The sequence below is a fragment of the Pleurodeles waltl genome, chromosome 4_1 (assembly GCF_031143425.1).
Source record: "Pleurodeles waltl isolate 20211129_DDA chromosome 4_1, aPleWal1.hap1.20221129, whole genome shotgun sequence".
Taxonomy (NCBI): Eukaryota; Metazoa; Chordata; class Amphibia; order Caudata; family Salamandridae; genus Pleurodeles; species Pleurodeles waltl.
Genome location: NC_090442.1, coordinates 910,936,899 through 910,959,361, shown reverse-complemented (window position 1 = coordinate 910,959,361; position 22,463 = coordinate 910,936,899). Strand labels below are relative to the sequence as shown.

At 45.4% G+C, this 22,463-nt stretch overlaps 1 protein-coding gene across 3 annotated transcripts in view; it reads left to right on the top strand.

Moving 5' to 3' along the window:
* Nucleotides 1-22,463, top strand: part of PHTF2 (putative homeodomain transcription factor 2) — a 489,158-nt gene that overhangs the window by 407,944 nt on the left and 58,751 nt on the right. For all 3 annotated transcript variants that reach the window (XM_069229666.1, XM_069229667.1, XM_069229669.1), the window contains one exon: nt 13,771-13,857. In XM_069229666.1, coding sequence (XP_069085767.1) covers nt 13,771-13,857 — 87 coding nt within the window. The remainder of the gene's footprint in view (nt 1-13,770; nt 13,858-22,463) is intronic.

Here is a 22,463-nt window from a genome sequence, read left to right as displayed (position 1 = left end):
ATTGAGGCTTCATTAAACATTTATTCTTCCACACTCTGTAAATGCTGAAAATGTCGTGGAACTTCAGGATAAAAGCAGCTTCATTGTCACAAATATGGACAGGTGTGACTTGGGGAATCCAGTGAGTAAACCTCTGTAAAACCAGCTTCTGTCCTGCTTGAGCAACTAGTTCAGGCCCACTGTGTCGATTAAGAGGAATTGGGGGAAGACACCAACAAAGGATTGCATCCCTGGGAGCTTGACTGTGGGTTCTTACGAACATTGGTGATTAAGACTCAACTAAACAAGAAGCCTCAACTTTTAATATAATCATGCAACTGCCACAGGTTCCAGTGAGAGTTGTGGTCTAGGTCATGTAGTGGAGTGTCCCATTCGTTAGACTAACTCATCTAACCTCCCTTCCATAACTTTAGCTATTCATGTTCATTCACTGCCTTTCCCATGTCTGCTGTTCTGCGAATGCATTGTATATTATACTATATACAAATTTTACTCTGTGTCTATTTCTCTTGTTATTTTCGAGTTCATCATTGGTGATTGTTATTTGTATAACCTGTGTTGGAAATGGCCCTTTTTGCAGGGTTATCCCCAAACTTTTTGCCTTCTTCCTCCTATTTTTTTAGGTCTGTTTTTGCTGCTCTATTGTCTCTGCGCACTTTACCACTGCTACTCAGTGCTAAAGGGCAAGTGCTCCCTATAGAAATTGTACTGTTGATTGGTTTATCCATGATTGGCATATTTGATTCACTAGTAAAGTGCACTAGAGGTTCCCAGGTCCTGTAAATCAAATGCTACTAGTGGGTCTTCAGCACTGGTTGTGCCACCCACATTAGTAGCCCTGTAAACATGACTCAGACCTGCCATTGCAGTGTCTGTGTCTGCAGTTTTAAACTGCCAATTCGACTTGGAAAGTGTACCCACTTGCCAGGCCTCAACCTTCCCTTTTACTACATGTAAGGCACCCCTAAGTTAGGCCCTAGGTAGCCCTATGGGCAGGGTGCAGTGTATGTTTAAGGTAGGACATATACTAGTGTGTTTTATATGTCCTAACAGTGAAATACTGCCAAATTCGGTTTTCACTGTGCAAGGCATATCTCTCTCATAGGTTAACATGGGGGCTGCCTTTAAATATCCTTAAAGCGCAGATTCTCTTTGAGAGCAGATAGAAATGTGGAGTTTAGGGTCTCTGAGCTCACAATTTAAAAATACATCTTTTAGTGAAGTTGGTTTTTAGATTGTTAGTTCGAAAATGCCACTTTTAGAAAGTAGGCATTTTCTTGCTTAATCCATTCTCTGACTCTGCCTGTTTGTGGATTCCCCATCTTGGCCAGTTTGATAGTTGGGCTGGTCACACCTCTCCTCTAGACAGTGACAAAGTGGGCTGGGGTGTAGCCTGCATATCTTGATTAGCCATCTGTGCTGGAGGGGTGGGGAGTAGTGGTCATTCACACCTGAAAGGACTGTGCCTGCCCTCACACAATGCCGTCTCCGGCCCTGTGGTGAGTGTCTGGGGCCTGGCCTGGACAAAGAAGTATCTTGCAAACACTTGAGACTTTTCTTTGAAGTTTGCCAACTTCAAAGGCAGAACTGGGTATAAGAAGAAGACCCAAAACCACAGACCTTTAGAATCTTTCTGGAATCAAGAGGAGCCTTTGCCTAGGAGAAGAGCTGAAGGAGGAGTACTGTCCCTTTGCTGTGTTGCTTTACTGGACTGGCCTGCAGTTGCTTCTTCTGCCTGAAAAGAGTGCAGAGGGTGAACTTTGCTGTGTGTCCTGCTTGAGAAAATTCTCCAAGGGCTTGGAGTAGAGCTTGCCTCCTGTTGGAAGTCTCAGGGACACCAAAGACTTCAGTTTCCTCGACCTGCAGCACTGGGAACTGTGTGTTTTGTGCTGTTCAAGAGGATAAACCACTGCGCCGCCACCAACGACGCCACTGGCCTGCACCGTGACCTGCTGACGCCACACGGAGTCGCATTGCCCCACTTCGCTCTGCAACCCTGGTCTCCCTGACGCCGTCATCGGACGACTTCACGAGCCGCTGCTCGAACCGCGACCTGTGGGCCCCGCACTCTGGCACTGCCTGCTCACTCCGCAGCCTGGGCATCCCTGACGACGATGCTCCTGCTGACACCGGTGCCGCTGCCTGCACAAAGCACCGTCCCATCCCGCACCGCAGCCCCGGTCCACCAACGCCAGCACCATCGACTCCTGTGTCGTCACCAGGCATCCTGCCTGCACCATGGCCTGTGGGCACTGCTCGTGAGGGTCAGGAAGCACCGTCCCGTCCCGTCCCGCACTGCTGGCTTAGGCCTACTGACGACAGCGCTTCAGCAACGACGACGACGCTGCCTGCACCGTGACCTGTGGTCACCGCATGACTCACCACCCCGCTTCACACCGCAGCCCTGGTCCCACTGACGCCGAGCTGCTGCCTGCACTGTGACCTGTGGACACCGCACGTTGCATCGTCCCGCTTCGCACCGCAGCCTCGACGCCATCCACGCCGGCGCACCTGACTTCATCAGCCTGGAGTTCGATCTGCAACTCGTGTGACCTCAAGGGCCCGACGACTCCTGCACCGACTCCGGAACTGACACCGCAATGTCACTGACGCCGCTCTCCGGAGCTCACCGCGAGGATCACTATGCCCTGCAAATCCAAGGTACTGTTTGCGGGTCTTCCCGACACTCTAGCTGGCCCGCAACACCGAAGCCGGCCTGAACTGTTTGTTTTGTTGATCACGACGCCGTGATAGCCCCACATGGGGCTCTCGACTTCAAGGAACTGTAGTTTTGAGTAAATCTTGCAGAATTCATATTTTTCCTACTGTATGTTGGATTTTTATCGTATTTGGTCTTGTTTTATATAAATAAATATTGGCTATTTTTCTAAAACTAGTGTGGTGTCCTTTTGTAGTGTTTTCACTTATTACTGTGTGTTATGGGCAAATGCTTTACACATTGCTTCTGAGATAAGCCTGACTGCTCGTGCCAAGCTACCAAGGGAGTGAGCAGGGGTTATCTGAGCGGGTATCTCCCTTATCCTGACTAGAGTGAGGGTCCCTACTTGGACAGGGTGCAAACCGACTGCCAACTAGAGACCCCATTTTTATCAACCTGTTTGAAGTATCCTCATTGACAAGCTCGTTAAGAAGCCAGACTTGGAAATAGGTTCTATGCTTACCTCAGGAGATATTGGGTAAATGTGGTATTTCTTCAGGAAACACGTTGGGGGGGGGGGGGGGGGCTGTATCCCATTCCTATTAAAAAAGGTGGTGAGGACAGATTTACACCACATTCTATTCTGGTTACGCACGCAAGACACTTATAAGGATGGCACTGGGATCACAATTAAGAAAACCAGGGTGAAGGTGGGTATGGAGGGATGATATGTCATACTAGAGCGGGCCTTAGATGGACACGACTTTTGCCTTGTCAATGCATATGCACCTAATGTGGATGATGAGACATTCTATGGTAAGATATTGGCGGCCGCAGGAGTATCCAATGAGCTTGATGTACTTATTGGGAGGAGACTTCAATTGTGACCCAGATGGTGAACTAGATAGATCTCCCCACGACCCACTGTTAAACCCCACATGGCAGCACTGGGCCAGCTGAGGAGGAGGTTGGGGCTGGTCGACCTTTTGCACGTACAACACCCGATCACCTGAGAATATGCCTGTAATACACCTGCGTCAGATACATACAGTAGAATTGATTACTTTCCAAGTCAGTCCACAACTACACAGCGATTATGTGACACATCATATCAGCATACATGCCAACCCTCCTGATTCAGGTGGGAGACTACTGATTTCCAGGCTAGTCTCTCACCTCCCGATTCCTACACGCAAAAAACAGATTCCTCGGGCTGCTGACAGGGACTGGTATTCTGTGACCCAGAGTATACACTGCCAGTAACTTGCTCCTGCAAGCCAGTGCACATATATGCAATGCTCTCCCTGACTGCCATAGCACTTTCTTAGTGTTCCTGACAGGTAAGGGGAAAACAAATTATATTTGCATTTCTGGTATCTGATCCTACAGCAGTACACTTGCAAGTCCCATGCATGACAATATACCCAATTCAGGTCAGTGGGAGAAATATATTAACCTGATTATGTTCTTAAAACTTCTCACTTTCATCTTCCAAATTGTAGGCATGAATGCATCTGGGACACTATATATCTGACCACTCCCCACTGTTGTTGACAAACTTGCTTACCTGCACTCTGCCTAGAATACCACTATGTCTGCTCTGGGTGAAGGCGCCGACAGATCTGGTATTTCTTAATACCCTGAGTGAGACCCTGAATCAATATGCTGACACTAACTGAGACAGTGCAAGCAGCAGGGCAATTGAGTGGGAGGTGCTGAAGGTGGTTCTCAGAGATGTTTGCATGTCTAAATCAGTGAGCATTAGACAGACAATGGAGAGGGAGTTGATGCAGGGGCATGAGGAGCTGACTAGGCTGGAGCAGGCACTGGCTGATGCACAGGGAAACAAGATTGACTGGGTTAGATAGAGACACCAAGTTTGCACATTGTAGGACCAATTGGAGAAACGCGCGAACTGTGAGTCGATGTAGGTTGTACATAGAGGAGGACAAGGCGGGTTAGTTATTGGCGTGCCTGATCAAGTCTGAAACCTTGGTGCAGCCGGTCCTGCTATGAAAACTTGTGAAGGGTGTATCGCCACATCACAGAAGGCGATAAATCAGGTATTTGTGGACAATCTGCAAAGGGGTATACACTGCACCACTTGACCTGAATATGGACAAGCTCTGCAATTACTTGGCAATTCTATCACTCCTGACACTGACTGATGGAGATAGAGAGCCGCAGGTCGCTCCATTGACTAAACAAGAAATTAAGGGAGCAATCGACTATGAAAACTGCTAAATCCCATGGAGGAGATGGGTTTCCGGTAGAGTTTTATAAGGCTTTCCTGGGAGTTTTATTAGACTTTAAATAGTGTACAAAGAGGCCTTTAAAAACGGAGTACTCCTTAATACTATGAGAGATGTCCTGATAGTCCTGATTCTAAGACCTGGCAAGGCCCCAGTGGTAGCGGGATCCTATCACCCGCTATCAATGCTAAATGTAGATCAGAATATAGTCATGTGTCGGTGGCGAGACTGTTGACGCGTCTCCCACGCCTAGTACACGTGGATCAATCAGGCTTTATCCCCCGTAGGAACATGTTACAAAACATCAGATGGCTGACGCTTATACTGCATTCACCAGGACTCACTGATAACCTGTATGCATTAGCCTTTCTAGGTCTAGAGCAGGCATTTGATTGTGTGCTGGGAATACATATGGCAAGTACTGGAGGCACTGGGACTGGGCCACAACTACATAAGATCGGTGAAACTGTTATATCAATAGCGTGGGTTCATACTTGCCGCTATGTTTCTGCCAAGATCTTACTTCAGCGGGGGCACATTGCAGGGGTCTCCATTGTCAGCCCTGTTGTTTGCCCTTGCAATGGTGCCCCTTGCCTGCCGTCTTCGACAGGGTCTGCTGGCGTGGGGCATAAGAGTGAGACACACAGAGCATGTGGACTCGCTGTATGTGGATGATACGATGGTATACCTCCACCAACCTGACCTGTCTGCTTCAATTCTTTAAATTTTACGCAGGAGTTTGTAGAATTTTCTCGCTTCCGGGTCAGTACTAACAAATCAGCACTGTTCCCAATAGGATCACTGGGGGAGGTCCTGTTTGGTCGGCTCCCTGGGGCAGATATCCTGTGGAAAACACAAAGTTCGATATTTAGGTGTCCATGTCACATGTGGAGAGCAGGCAACATATGAGCTCAATTTAGGACGGATGATTGGTGCCTTACGTCAATCCGTTAATTGGTAAAATAGCCCTTATAAAAATGGTTGCAATACCAAAATGTCTTTACCTCCTGCAGGGGGCCATGCATGAAATTCCTCACCTAGTTTTTAATGAATTAGATAAACTCTTGCTAAAATTGTGAGGTGAAAAACGCTGTTGAGTCGGGCTTGCTACCCTTAAGAGGGAGTGGTATCGGGGAGATTAGAGGTCCCGGATTTAGAACGTTACTACCTGGCTGCTCATCTCCAGCATGCAGGTCATTGACTCAATGAAGAGGAAAATTGGGAGAGGTCACTCCCATGACGGACATCGGTTAGCTTCTAATGGGAGGATGGCATGTCCCAGATTCACTACCTCATGTGATTCAGCTGACCTGTTGCCTGTGGGATCAAACACTATGACGAGTCATATAGCGGGCTCCATATGCTCCAGACTTGGACTTATGGATAGCACACCCCTTTGCCCAAATAGCCCAGACAATTTCAATTGACAAGTAGCTGTAGGGTTGCTGCATTATGTTCTCCGATCTGTACCCAGGGGACTGTTTTATTACTATACCTGACACTTTTGACATGTTTAGACTAGGACGGGGGAAATGTTTGCAATTTGCAAAAATAGCTGCCACTGCCAGGCAGCTATGGGTGTCATTCCTCGAGGCCCCAACACTCACACAAACATTAGTCACTATGTTCGGATTCGCTGCTTCCATCAGCTGATGCGTCGCTTTGTGTAGAGGAAAAATGGCAGCACGCTAGTGAGGAGCAGATTGCACTTAACGAGTGGGGGGAGACTGCATTTGGAGTGAAGGAAGTTTCTGTTAGCACACGTTTTAAACTGATACAATTATGTACACATGGTATACCTTCTGCGAAAGAAGCTACATGCCCCTTACCCTCACAGGACTTCTCTGTGCGCACGCCGTGGTGCAGAGGAAACCGATTTCTTGCACATAGTATGGTGGTGCCCAGTTATAACTGTCTTTTGGATGGAGGTTTTAGCTCATATTACAGCTGTGACATGCTGGATCGCCCCCAGACAAATCAAGCAAGGCCTGCTAGGCTTACTTCCAGAACCCCCCCCCCCCCCAAAAAAAATGTTGAGCAGGAAGTTCACAATGTTGGTAATGATAGTCGCCAAGTGATGCATTGCGGTTCAGTGGCCGAGCATTAGACCCCTGGCGATGTATGTTTGGAGGGATGACTTTATAGAATGGACTGGGGCCAAGGAGCACACATGAGACAAACTAGGCAGGGTGACAGGTTGGCTGATGACTTGCTTGCATGGGGGTTAATGATGCAGATGTTAGTGACTCTGTTGGATGATTCCATGCAGCTTTAACTGTAAATCTGGTACCTACAGGGTACAATGCCACAACTAATGAAGTTTCCTAAGTTAATAGGAACTACAGTCAACGAACACCTTATAACCATCACAACAAAAGCCATGTGCTATAATAAAGCGTGAAATCGTGTCACAACTCCTTTTCTTAACCTATTAATTCAATTATTTAAGGAAGCTGGGGGGGAGAGGTGGAGGAAAAGTGTGGGGGGAATTGTACCGGGTGGTTAGCATGTTTTGATTTAGATCGTTTAGAGTATTTTGGTGCAGCTATTATTATTTATGGCAAATGCTTGCTGACTTACGCATAATGGAGGAAATTATGCCTGTAGTGGGGATGTGGAAGGGGACCACATTATGTTACATTATTCCCGATGTTTTTTGCCACTTTCATTCATGTAGAATGATGGCAGTCAACGTTGAAATGGCAATAAAAAAATTATTTAAAAAAAAAAACAAGACTTAGTGGAGAAAGCTTAATAAGACTGACATGTCTCAAGCTCAGTCATATACATAAGGTTGGGGGCCAGCACAGCCTTGGAAAAGGAAGAATCAGCTAGTACGCAACAATGTACTTTCTTTGGTCTTCATTTTCTTTGGTTTAGAGATCCTAATCCCCTCATGGTTACCTCCTTTCTATCTTTTACTTTTTACGTAAATTAGGTCTGTGCCACGACAGCAGAAGGCATGTCGGTCACTGACCCACCCGAGGTGTGCCTTTGGTGCCTGCACTCAAGACACAACTTGAAGTTGTGTGATAAGTGCACCCTCGAGTAACCAAAGGCAATTTGAGTTGGAAGACGAAGTTGCATGTTGTTGTGTAGATCCTGCTCCAAGTTGCAAACCTGGTCTCGGTCACACAGCTGTTCCTGCAACTGTTTCACTTCCCACTCAAAGGCTTCTGGTAAGTCCAAGTCTAAACACAGGCATAAATAAAGCAAAGCAGGATGTGACCCTTCCCATAACTGTGACTCCAAAGAGAAGACAGAAGAGCTTCAGGATAACAGTCTTATTCCATTGAGACTACCGGCTAGATCCCTCAGTTCATCCAGACGTGCCCTGACTTTTCCGGTCCACTGTCATCCCTGCAGCAGATCAAGTGCTTCAGACATGCCATGCTGGGAATTTACAGTGCACTTCAGTCCTCCTCTAATGCAACTTCAGGCTCCACAGAACCGCAGGGGCCTCCAGTCGGGTTTCCACCGGCAGATCACTTTCCTGTGGTGTCTACCCACTTTGGACTTGTTACTGGCACAGTGCAGACTTTTAGCCTAGGCCCGAGATCCACACCAGTGCCTGTAAATATTGTGGTGCTGACGCCCATGTCCGAACCCAAATCAGTGTCAGCTCGAGCTTGACCAATGTTGTGATGTGAGATTACAAAAGCACAACTTATTATCAAGTACCCTGATTCTAACCCTGTGCCTCTCAAAGACGATACATGATGGGCAGGGTGTTGGAAGTATGTTATCTGCATCTGTCTAGATACCGCAGAGTGCATTGACAGGGTGACTGTTACCAGTGTTGTCCTTCCTTGATGAGATCCATCGTGTTCTCCTGTGATGTACAGGCTTTATGGATGGGCATGCCTTTTGATGGGTCTTGCCTCTTCCTAGAGAATGTGAACTCAGCTTTAGAATGCTTTAAGGATAGTAAAGCTACAACACTGTCTTTAGGGCTGTTAACCCTTGACAAACAATTTCCACACCAGAAGAGAAGGTAAGACAAGAAACAGAAGTGGTCTGGCGACTTCCCTCCCAGCTGCTACTCCCGTTCAAGGTAGGAGGGTAGGTCCTCAGGGAGTTCTTGACTTTCAATGGAGTTGTCCTCTGAGCTGCATCTGATGTCTAAAACTCCACTGAAAGAGCCCAGGCCCAGCACCAACCCCAGCGCCAATGCTGGCACTGATGGCTGTGCCCTTACCACTTACCCAGAATTTCCAGCACCTGGCGCCATTTAAGTACAATCCCTGCTTGTCATGTTGGCGTTGTTTAGGAATGCTGTAGTTCTCTGTTGTGCGCCTGTGGGACCCATTAAATAATTTGAGACTCAATTCGGTGGTCAAGGGTTACCCTTACTCTAAGAAGTAATGCATGTTTGTTTTACAGGGCATTCTCAGGCACATTTTCAGACATCCTCATGGTTAGGAAATTTGATTGTTTATGCATATTCTGCTACAAAGCAGAGTCAGATCTTGAGCTGTTTCAGACTGATTGAGCAATCTTCAGGCCTGTTGTCCCAAGCCTGTGAATTTCACAGATTGCCTGTATTTTTTTGCAGACTTGGTCTACGCTACACTGTCTACCTTGTATTGTCCCTTAATATCAGGAAAGTCTAATTTGTCATGGAGCACTTGTAACTGACAAATGCAATGGTTGATATGTTGTAATAAATGGAAAGATAACATTAAAAAATATATATAGGTAGTTTTGAGGGAAATCCAAAAGATTTCCTTTAATCCAACACAAGCTGTCTTAGCTCATCAAACTAAAAAACATTTTCTTAGGCAGTACAGAGGCCAAGGCAAACCCATAACCATGCAGGCCTAGCAACCCTTCGCCTTTCCTTTCTTGCAACTCTAGTTCCACCTCATAGGAGCACACTGTGTTAGATGGAGGGATGGTATCATCCTTTCTGCATGTCTAGAATGCCATTAAAACATACCAGACCGTATTAGTGATTATAGAAAGGGGATATGCCCTTTCCTTCCAAGTGATACTTCCCCAGTTTTCCTCATCTCAGTCCGTCCATATACAGTACGTCACTCAGATTCTTCAACAGATGTTGATGGCTCTTTAGCAAAAAGCAGCAGAGTACTTAGTCCCAGAGTAAAATATAGGGAAAGGGTTCTATACTTAGTTCTCGGGAAGTATGTGAGTCTGCGCCCGATCCTGAATTTCAGGGTCTTTGAACTTTTACATGACAAGGGAAAGTTTTTGATGCTGCCCTCCACTTGAAGGATTTGTCTTTCTGCATACTAATCGTGTAGTTGTCTACGGTTCGGGGTAAACTCCACCCACTACCAGCTCACTGTCATCCCACTAACATCGGCACCTAGGGTCTTTTCGAAGGTGATGGCAGTGGCAGATCTGCACAGGTCAGGGATCTCCGTTTTCTCATTCTTTAGTGACTGGTTGCTTAAAGCGCGCTCACCGCAGCTGGATACCACAGCTGTTCGGCTATTCGACTTCGGTTTTTCCATTAACTGGCCCAAGTTGTAGATAGAGCCCTATCAGTGCCTCCTGTTCATAGAGGCAGTAGTGGACACAAAATCTCTTCAAGCCTTCCCTCCTCATCAGAGCAGCCAGAACTTTGTGCTATGATACTGATGTATTCAGAGGGAGCCCGCTTTAAAGTCCTCATTGGTTCTCTGCCACCTAGGAATGCTAGCTTCCTCAATCCTACTGGTCAAACAAGCACCCTAGCACAGGAGGACTCGCCAGTGGTGCCTCCATCTGAGGTGGTTTTAAAACAGTGGTGACATGTCAGACACCATAAGAAGTTTTCCAGAAAGTGCATTGGACCTTTTCTGGTGGTCACTGGAGGATAGCCTAAGACAGGTGAAGTCCTTTTGCCGTCCACCAGCAGTGGCCACACTAGTGATGGATGCCTCCACCTTAGAGAGGGGTGTACACTGGGAGGAGTTGGAGATCAGAGGCCTGTGGTCTCCGGCCGAGCAGAAAATGTATAGTAATCTGCTCAAACTGGGGTAATTAAACTGGCCTTGAGGACCTCCATGCCTTCCATTTGCAGCTGACTTATCCTGATCATGGTAGACAATACAACCACAACATAATATGTGAATAGGCAGAGAGGTGTGGAGCTACATTCGCTGGGAAGCTTTAATTCTCTAGCTCTAGGTTCAAGTACATGAAATCTGGCTCATCGCTAACCATTTGGCAAACTACCTGAATATGAGAGCCGGCAGCCTGAGTTGGCGTTACCTTGCTGTCCACAAGTGGTGTTTCCATCCAGACATATTTGCCTTGAGCGGCACTCCTCAGGTGGACATTTTCGCCTCAGGAAAATGCAAACTGTCTACACTTTTGTGACCTCAGTTTTCTGCTGATAGAAGACTTTGGGGATGCATTTCAGTTGACATGGGATTTTCTTCTTCACTATGCATTTCCCTTGGTTCCTCGTATGTTGAAGAAGCTGCACTAGACCCAGGCCAAATTACTTTGGTAGCTCTGGACTGAACAAGGAGGATGTGCTATGGAGACCTACTGAGACTCTCCCTATGTTCCTCTCAGAGAGTATCTTCTCTCCATGTTGCAGGGGCAGGTTATGCAACCCCAGCCTCTAGGACTTCAGCCTTCATACCTGGAGATTGAACGTGGGTCATATGAACCCGTTTCATTTGCTGCCAGAGGTGGTTGATGTTATGCTGTCTGTTTGTCGCCGCTTTATAGAGTATGTTTATGCAGGATGGTAGAAGCATCTTGTTGCTTTGAGAGTGCAAATTATTTGAAAGTACACCTTTCTCTTGTTCGATGTTTTTTTTCTTTCATTGACCCAGCAAGGTTGTGTGGTGGGCACAGTTAAAGGTTATGTTGCATCCTTATTGGTCTTCGTTTAAGTACCATGGTGTGGTCAACCTTCTCTATTCAGGTCCCTTACTGTGTTGAAGTTGTTGACGGGACTAACATACATGTTTCCTCTCTTCCTTTTGTTATGTCCAATGGGACCTTAATCTGGTTCTGACATTCCTGATGGGTGCCCCATTTGAACTCGTTCACACCTTCTAGACACTCAGAACTGTGATATTGGTGGTCATCACCTCAATGATGCATCACTGAGCTGCAAGCACTGTGTGTTCATCTTCCTTTTACTTGTTTTTACTGCGATAAGCTGGTTCTGAGAACTAAAGTGTCTTTTCTTTCTAAGGTAGTTATTCCAATCCATATGGGGGAGCCCATAATACTTCCCATGTGTTCCCTCCATCCCTTCAATGCAGTGATGTTAAATTGGCTAGATCCTGAAAGGGGATATTGATTAGACAAAAAAGTTCAGGTTGATGACCAGCTCTTTATTGGATATGTGAGCATTAGAATCTCAGGGTGGTACAGAAAAGGAGGCCCCCAAGATGGATCATTTGCTGCATTGAAATATGTTTTTTCCTTGCCAAAAAGAACCACCTGACGGAATTTTTCCTTATTCCACCAGAGCGAAATAATTGACCTTTGCTTTGCTTAGGGCATTTCCATTAGCAGGGATTTGTTACTCAGAGACAAGGGCTTCTCTTCACACATTTGCAAAGCATTATTGAATGGATTGGGAGTAAGAAAGGATGGCCATTTCGTTCATTCCATGCTGCAGTGTTTTCTGATCTGGTCACTCCTTCAGGCCCCCGCTACCTGTGAGGGAGTACTGATGTATCTACTGGAAAGATGAGGGTATATCTAGGTAGAATTATCCATCAGGAGAAAATTTTATTTACCTTCGGTAGAGTTCTAGTGGCTACTCTTATCTACCTGCAAATTCCTCATTGATCCTACCCTCCACACCATTCTGAAGGATAGTCATGAGTGCTAAATGCTTGATAAGGTTCCAGTTTAGTATGTTACACCACAGTCTCACATTCAACCTAAACTGTTTTCATCTCTGCTTCTAAGTGCTAATAAAATGGATAATAAAATTGTCAGGGCATCTAAATATTACTATATACAGCGGCTTAAAAAAGGCCCCTGTAGAAAGGCAAGCTCCATAGGACTCCCTCAGCAGAGTACCCTGGCCTGAGAGCTCCCAAGTGAGTTCAGATGGGAACCTCTCCATGTATTTTGCAGGGGGGGCCCCCCTTCAAGTTTCGGTACGCCACTGACTATATAGTGCCAGCAATGTCAAATCAGCCCTGTAGTTGACGGAGAGATGGAGCCAGACCCTTCTACTGGAGCAGAAATGCCATTGCAGTCTTTCACCTACAAATCAAATAGTCGAAAGGTAAGAAAGTATCTACCAGTAGGATCGTTCACTGATGTAACTTTAATCAGCTCCAGTTGACACAATTTTGCTATTTTCGCTTTCTCAAGAAGTTCTGTTTTTTTCCTAACATCTGCATTCTCCTTACATAATAATGAGGCATCAACCTCTTCTTGCTATGGTGTAATCAGTTTCACATTTTCTTCTGCAACCACCTGTCTTTCTTTTATTTTGTGTTTTCTTTCTTTCGACATTTGATGGATTTGGGTCAGTTGCTTAGTCTATGGACTTGTTGCATAGTCAGATGTTTCTTTAATGATTATATTGTGTTTATATAAAGTACGCAGAGTGACTAAGAGTTATTGCCAGAGATCACATTTTTGTGAACTGTTGCAGTATTGATATGCCACTAATCAGAGCTGATTACTTTTCTAATGACTTTGAGAACTAGTGCTAGCAGAATGTAGTATGTGATATTCCACGTGGGGAAAAGTTCTGATAAGAGACACGACCCAAGTAAAGTTATCTTTCCATTGTCACATAATAATGAATTGAGTTTAGGATTGAACGATTTAAATGTTTACGGAGTATAGATGTGTTACAGTTCTGGAAAGTTTTTTGTCTGCCTATACATATGTAATGATTACTGTCTTCTTTATTTCCAGCGGAGGGGCCCGCAACGGTCTGTTGATGTGATAGTCTCATCAGCCTTCTTACTGACTATCTCCGTTGTATTTATCTGCTGCGCCCAAGTGAGTACTCTATATAAATTAAACAGTCACTTGCATGTCCATTACATTTTTAACATGATTCTTGTGCTATTAAACCACAATAGTTTCTTCTTCTCTTACTGCAAATATTATTTAGTGGTTCTCCTATTAACTCAGTTTGTTAATGGAAGTCCCCTAAATCATGATGGTTCTTGTAACTGGCCTTTACTAAGAATAGTTTTCAATTATACAAGCTGTCCTTCTCAAAAGGTTGTGTTAACAGCCAAGTAGGATACTTCAGTTGCTGTCAATGCCATGTGGGCTGTGTTGCTCTAATCTGCATGCACTTCAAATATTTGCAATAATAAGCTGCACACAGTCCCAGATCTCCCATACTTAGGGGTTCTTTTTTCATCTTCTCTATCTTGGGGTCCTAACATTGCTGCAAGGTATTTGACATTTTCTCAAGCGACAAGCTCTTTTCAGTCTGACTTAGCTCTAGGAGGAAAGCTTATTATCTTGTTGGAAATCCATACACCTCGGTGTATTCCAATACTTGGGGCCAGAGATTGGAGATTGGATTGAATGTTATGCATTCACAAGTGGAAGAGAATTGTTTTCTAAGGAGACTTCTCTCACTGCCTCAATGTACCTCTAGTTTTGCAGAATGAATCCTTTTCTGGATTCACATGCTGTGCATTATTCTGCCATCTAGTGGTTGGATCTAGAATTCATTCTTTTTTGGCTTTTTGTGTGTCATCAACCACTACTTGGTGGTTATGTCCGTCCCCGTGTGACGTCAGATGGCACCTCAGATGTTCATGTGCGTAGTTGCCATCTTCAGATTTGTTTCTTCGCTGTTGGGTTTTTCAAGGAAAACAAAGATTCGCTGAAAACCACAAGGATAAAACTTTGAGAGAGAGGGGAAACCTTCACTCTCCCCCTTCTGACAGGGGACCCTGCTGGGAAGAACCATGTGGTCGGAGAATGAGGCAAGGTAGGGCATGTGGACAAAACCCCTTTACGTTTTGCATGAACTGCCACCGCAGGTTCACACAGAGAGATCCCCAAAAAAGATTACAGAGATGAGAACTGCGACGCCTACTCTTCATTCTTCCTGTAAACCTTTAACGTATGCAGGAGACAGAGGTTAGAGTTTTAACACACCCGAACAAGCACCAGCAAGGCCGGGATGGCCCACAGAGATTAGGAAAGGAAAGGAAAGGGCTATCAACGACGACGTTGAAGAGGCCGAGATGGCCCATGGAGGTTTGGACATCAAGATCCTCGACATGGATGCTGAGAACAAAATGGCAGAGAATAAAGGGGAAAGAGATGCATCTGCGAATTAAACACCAGAAGGCATCCACAGCATCGAGAAAAACGTCGACCGAAGGTCAGCTGAAAGCAAAAGATGCCCACAGATCCCAGCCCAGGAATCCCGCAGCAGGAAAGATGAAGAAGACATCGACGGTCCCAGCTGCTCGAAACAGGGGAAAGAGGAAGTCTTTGGAGACGACAGAACCGCTGAAACCAAAAAGATATGCTATCACCGACACACTTGAGGCCAAACAGAGGGCCCAGGAGGTCGAAAGGAAAAAGAGAAAACTTGATGGCAGCACTACTTCAGAGGAACGAGAAATTTGATCACTCCTTAAAAGATTATCCAATTCTGCTGAAATCTTCAATGACCTTCGAGGGCGAAGTGGAAGAATCGCCACTGGCGGCGACAGCAACACCTGAGTCCCATGGGGAAGAACTCAAAGAGGAGTTTTATGAGCCAGAGGAGCCTGAAACAAGAACAGGGTTTGACAATGAATTGTGGGTCTTCCTCAAAACAGACTTGAACAGGAGGTGGAGAATTACCCTTCGAGACCATCACCCCCTGATGACCTTGTGATGTATAACATCATCATTAGTAGGGCTGCCAAAACGTATAGGGTACAGCTAGAAGAGAAGAAAAGAAAAGAGACTCCTGTTTCCTGTTGAAAACTCCAGTGCCTGCCAACAAGGGGAATTTGTACCTACCAGTGCTGCCCAGCATTTTTGATCAAGGCCGGGAAGCCTTGAGAGAGCCAGCAACTACTAAAGCGGTAACTGCAAGAGTTGAAAAGAAGTACAAGCCCTATCTGTACAGGACCCAGAATACATTCAGGGTAACGCCCGTCGACTCCATCATTGTGGCTAAGCCAGAAGGCACAATAATGCTCATACCTCCGCAGGACCACCACCTGAGAAAGAAAGCAAGAGGCTGGATTTGGTGGGTAGGAAAATTGAGAGAGAAGCAGCGACAGTGATGGATTGCCATCTCTAATGCCACCTTGAACAGATATGGACATCAACAAGGATATGAGACGGAATCCCTCATGCAACACATCCCTGAGAAATACAGGAAAAGAGCAAAGGCAGCCGTGCAGAAAGGGTGAAATGTGGCCAACACTTGCCTAAAGCCAGCCCTAGATGAGGCAGACACTGCCAGCAGGCAGATGTGCACTGGAACAGCCCTTTGGATGCATGCTTAGTTAAGAATATCAGAATTTAAACCAGAGGTTCAGGCATTTATCATCAACAAACCCTTCATAGGAGATGCTCTTTTCGGAAGGCGGTTGGCGAGTCCTTGCAGCAAATAAAAAGAGAAACAATGAGACAGCTAAGGATATGGGGGTTCTGCAATACAGAGGATATTTCCGGCAAGGCGGAAACATTTCCCGCAGTCCTACAGGCAAAATGTGCAGAGCAGCTCACAACAATCCATGCAACAACTCACCTACCAACATTGGCAACACTCAGTTAGTTAAGAAACCACCACACATGCCTCCAAAACCAAAGATATTTTGAGGACACAAAGTAAAACAACTGTAAAAAGAGGTCAAGGAACTCCTGCTAAAGAGAGCCATCAAAAGGGTACCAATTAAAGAGAGAAACCAAGGAAACTAATACTATACTTATTAGTACCAAAACAAGATCTCATCCTAAGGCCATTCTTGGACCTCAGACTCATAAACAAGTTTATCCTCACACAACACTTCAGAATGACAACTCTGCAGGAAATAATACCACTCCTAAAAAGGGAGATTACGTGTCCACCTTAGACCAAAAGGATGCCTACCTACACATCCCTATGAATTAGGGCCACAAAAAAATACCTAAGATTTGTACTGGAAAAAGCTCACTACCAATTCAGAGTACTACCATTCGAAATAAAGTTAGCACCAAAGGTGTTTTCAAAATGCCTCATAATATACCTACGAAGAAGGGGAATATACGTATACCCATACCTTGACGACTGGCTGCTAAAAGCAGGGGCCAAAACAAAGTGCAAAAGGGACATTTAAACAGTAATTGTGACATTACAGCACCTGGGTTTCTCCATAAAAAGTCATTAACACAACCAGAACAAGTAAAGGTATTTCTAGGTGCAACACTGAACTCAAAGACAGCATTGAGCGTACCATATTAAGAAAAGGGTAAAGACAATGGCAGAACAAACTCACCATTACCAGAAGAGGCAGTCTCTGTCATGCACAGCATGTGAATCCAGAAAACCCTTTATGCTGTAAAACGACTCCTACTGGTAAGTAACCATTCTGTAATGTCTGTCACAAGGAATTAAGCATTTCCTATCTTGAGAACTTATAAATTGCTCCCGTAAAACTATGAGTCTCTATATGTCCAACACCCAGGGGGGTCATTAAATCAATTATTAGTGACTGCTTAATTTGTGAAAGGGGCTTAGAAATTACCTGGCTGGCATTTGTAAAAAAAATATTTTACTTGGGAGTTGTGGCCTGACCATTGAGCTCCAATCCCGAACCTCTACTTAGGCCTCCTGGGACCTCTTCTGTGGCTTAACTCCAAGTGGGATTTGATAGCTGCTGACATCTGCCCCCTCTTGGCACTGGGCCGGCTGCTCCGGGATCATCAGAGGCACGGTTTGGGCCAGTGGCATCTCCTGGAGTGGAACACGTTTAGTAGCGGCCATCTTGGGCCTACAGCTGAGCTCTACACATAAAATAGAGGCTGCCCATGAGTAGCCTGCAAGCCTGATAGGGAACTAGACTGGCTCTCTAGAGGGCTGCTTCTGGTGGTGGGATGGGTCAAACAATACAGAGGCACGGTTTGGGCCAGTGGCATCTCCTGGAGTGGAACACGTTTAGTGGCGGCCATTTTGGGCCTACAGCTGAGCTGCACACATAAAATAGAGGCTGGCCATGAGTAGCCTGCAAGCCTGGTAGGGAACTAGACTGGCTCTCTAGAGGGCTGCTTCTGCTGGTGGGATCGGTCAACCGTGATACTGCAATGAAAGCCTCACTTGTGAGGGGCCTAGCCTGAGGGACTATCAGGTGGCGCCCTGACTTTCCCCCTTGGTGCACACACAGGTTGCCCATTCTTAACAAGCCTGAACGTTTGGTTCCAATGAGGATGACAGTATAGCTATGAACCAACAACTCAAAAAACGTCAGGACTCTGGCATCAAAATGGAAAATGAAGTTAAACTGCTGGGGGGGGAAAGTGCTGACTTAGCAGATATGTATAGGAAGATAACATTTGAATTGAAAATATTCAAGGGAAGGAGATGATGTGGTTCAGTTTTGGTCTTCTTTGTTTCACTTTTATTCTCAAAGAAAGCCAACCAAACCTATGAGATTCCCATCATAAGAGCGCACAGTGGGGGCACCTGGACCTTCTCCAGGGCTTGACTGAGACACATTCTAGCTAGACTTGATTCGTCCCTATTGAAAGATCGCTTAATAAGGGAATCTAAAAAACTCTACCAGCACTCCTGTTTGGAACACCATGCATAAATCTATTTCAAGAACTTTCCCAAAATACTCTAAATAGGAGACGTACATTGGCCCAACTAAAGTCTGGACTGCACAGATGACAAATGTATTATAGGTGGGCATTTCCCTTTGCTTTGTGGTTCCAGAGCGACTCCAAACCATACACAATATATACCCCGGAGGAAGCCCAGGAAATGCTGGGATGAGCACAGGATTGCTCTCACTCACCGACGAAAGAGGAGAATAGACAGTAATGGAAGCCCAAAGTTAATTGGAAGAGACCCAAAACCACACACCGAACGACACACACACATGAATTGGATTTTCTTGACTATTATCCTTTGTGTGATGGGACTAGTGCTGGCCCAGATGTATGCTTACATCTACAGCCAGTGTCACTAAACTCCACCAGATTTAGACAGAGTGTGACAAGGTTTTGGACCAGATGTTTGTTGTTACATTGATCTGGTGAATAGCTGTTATGGAATGGGACCATAGTGAGATCCGAGCCAGGCTCATCAAACTGGGCTTTGGTATATGTCCAAGTGCTTTTATCATAAGCCCGGCTTGCTCCCCAGAGGAAGATCAGGGGGCATTTCTGTGGAGCGCAGGGCCTGGGGTCCTGGTTCGAGAAACGTGGACCAAAACGTGACTCATCACGTTAGGGATGTATCTTATCAGTTTTCTGTGAGTGGTGATAGTTGAGACAGTTCTGTTTAGGTAGGGGGTGGGGACACAGGGGAGAAAGGATGGGAGGTTTACAGGAGAGGAGGGTGGAAATCTATCTCTAATTGGTTATTCATTTGTTACATTGGTTACTTTCCAAACAGCCCTTACTGGCCTCTCACCTATTACGTATGCAGCCAGGGGAATGGCTCATGTAATATTTAAAGCTTCCAAACTAATCTTCTGCACCATGAACAATGGTTAGAATTATAATGTGAAACATTAAAGGACTAAACTCTCCATTTAAGTGCCACAACATACATCTTAAGAGAGTGAACACTTCTTTAATGGAACATAAAATGTACCCCACCCATTTATTTGCAGCCACCGGCACCAAGAAAGGGGAAGTTGTGATTGGCATTCACAAACATTTCCTTTTCAATGTTTTAAAAGTGGTTTCTGACAAGATTAAGGGGCGCTGTATTCACCTGGAGGGGCACTACCAGAGATGTCCCTCTAATATACTTATAGTATATATCCCCAATCAAGGCAAGGACCAGTCCCTTACTCTCCTGCCAGCCTAATATGGGTCGGTGAATTTAGCTTTGTACCTGATGCTTCACTAGATAGACAATCACAGAATAGATTTGTGCAAGAAGCAATGTTGAAGGCTTTGCTACAGGGCCTGATGGATTTAGGCCTTACAGACGTGTGGGACACAAACACCCAGATCAGCAAGATTTAAAAAATTTCTGACATGTCCATGGATATTGCACACAAATTGATCTACTTTAGAGAACATGGAGGCCAAAGTGTTGATCTCCCAGAGCCCCATACTAGTTTAGAGCCATGCCATGGTTTTTCGGGAGGGTGAGCGGTACATGACCCTTAATTGACAAATTTCTGCAAAGGGGCAACCTGGTCCAATCAGACCCCTGAGCAAAGTGATAACTCAGTACTTTGAAGAAAATAGCATGAGCAAGCTAGTCCCTAATGTAGTGTGCGATGTCTTTAAGGTGGTGTTTCCAGGGCAATCTATAGTTAGGTGTGTGATACTCTGCCAAACTCTATAGGGCATCTTTGGAAGCACATCTCAAGGCAGCATCGGAACGTCATAGGGAGGCGGTCTCCTTGGAGATGCTACGGGAAGCGGACTCTCTTAAAGGGAAGATTGATCTCTGAGCTACGGAACAATCTGAGAAGGCACTACTATGCTTATGGCAACAGTTCTATGAATGGGAAAAATGAAACAATTCTCTTTTAGCGAGCAGACTGAGACCCAGACAGCCTCCCAGAGGATTCTGGCCTTGCTTGGACCTTAGAGTTGATTAAAATGAAGATAAAGTGAGAGCATTTTAGCCTTTATTTGCCTCTGTGTATTGGGAAGCTCCCTTAAAAAGATTGCTGTCTTTATTGAAAAGGCCCATCTTCCTAAACTATCCGGAGCCAACAACAATAAAATAGAAGAACTGATCATGGAGCAGAAAGTCTGTAAAGCAGTTCTGCGGTTGCATCCAGACAAATCCCCAGGCCCAGATGAATTAACCAACTGATTTGACAAATATTTTAAATCCACACTAGTACCCTATGCAATCTCGCTGTTTAACTCCTCCTTGTTATCCCACTGTATCTCCCTCAATTACTTCAGCTAGCATCACCATAATACACAAACTGGGTCAAACCGTTAATTATTGTGGTGCCTAACGACCTGTCACACTGCTGAATTCTAATGCAAACGGTTTCACTAAAGTCTTGGAAAACAGACCCATGCCACACATGCCATACCTTATATACCCAGATCGGTGGGGTTTCATTCCACATAGACAAGCCGCAAACAACATTAGACGAGACTTGCATCTAATAGAGAAAGCCAGCCACAGGAGCGTTCCCAGGGCGATCCTGTTGTTAAATGCCTAAAAATGCCTTCAACGGGGTCAACTGGTCCTTCTTCGCCTGATTCCTGGAACCGATTAGTCTTGGACCTAGGATGTTGACTTGAGTGACAGCCAGATACAAACTCCCAACAGCGCAGATTTTGGTTCATGGGGGACACTAGGTAGAGATCCATCTATCTAGGGAGACATGATTGGCTGCTGACTCTCCCGACTTTTATTTGTGCTGGCCTGCAAACCCTTAGCTGCTGTAATTAGGCATCATAGACATAAAAGGTATGCCCTTTTGGGGGAGATAGGCAAACAATACACCTGTTTGCAGGCAATACTCTCTTTACACTAACAGATCCGATATGTTCAATTCTCAAAATAATGCAGATACTGGAAACTTATGAAAGGTTGTCAGGTTTCAAGGTGAACCTTGACAGGTCTGAGGTGCTCAGTGTGGGTTTACCCCCAAATAATAAAAATAAGCTCTCTAGCATGATTCCAGTCCGCTGGGCCCCCAACAATGAACTAACCTTTCTGTGAGTATATATTACGCCACTGCATTGTCTGTGAAAGTAATTTTGATGGTGTTTAGGAGTCAAGGATAATTCTAAGCAAAGGGAGAAGTCTATAGATCCTGGTTGGGCAGAGTGTCAGTAACCAAGCAGGACATCCTCATAGACTGTTATGTTTTCCAAGCAGTGCCAGTCAAAATCCCTGACTACAACATGAAAGCACTACCACAAACTACAGACTCTTTTATCTTGGGTGGGAAGAAAGCATGTGTCAAAGAAAATATTGCACGCCTCAAAGCAACTAAGAGCGGTGTCTCCCTAATATCAAAAAGTACTACTAGGGGACCGAACTTAAATCCTTTTTGAGTGGTCTGTTTGCAAACTTGAGTGCCATTGGATTCATGTGTATACGGCATTGAAGGGTCATGCTTCCTCGGCCTTATCATGGCTTCCCAGGTAGGCCACACCTCAAGTCTGTACTTTTCTGCTATTCTTAGGATGACCTTGGACATATGTGACGAGGTCATAAATTGACCATCTTCCTCTCTTCCTTTACGCCATTACAGTGCAATGTGGATTTCTCACCAGCGACCGTGAAAGGAGACTTCACGCATTGGGACAAAAGTGGCTGCAAAATGTTGCCTGATTTGTTTCGGGGGGAAACCATTATCAGTTTTAACCAATGTAAACAAGACTATAATATACAGGAACCCGAATGTATGTGTTGTTTCCATCTAGGTCATTAGGCCCTATTTCCCATAAACAAAGTAGCAGCGACTAGATCTCCACCGGAATGGGAAAAG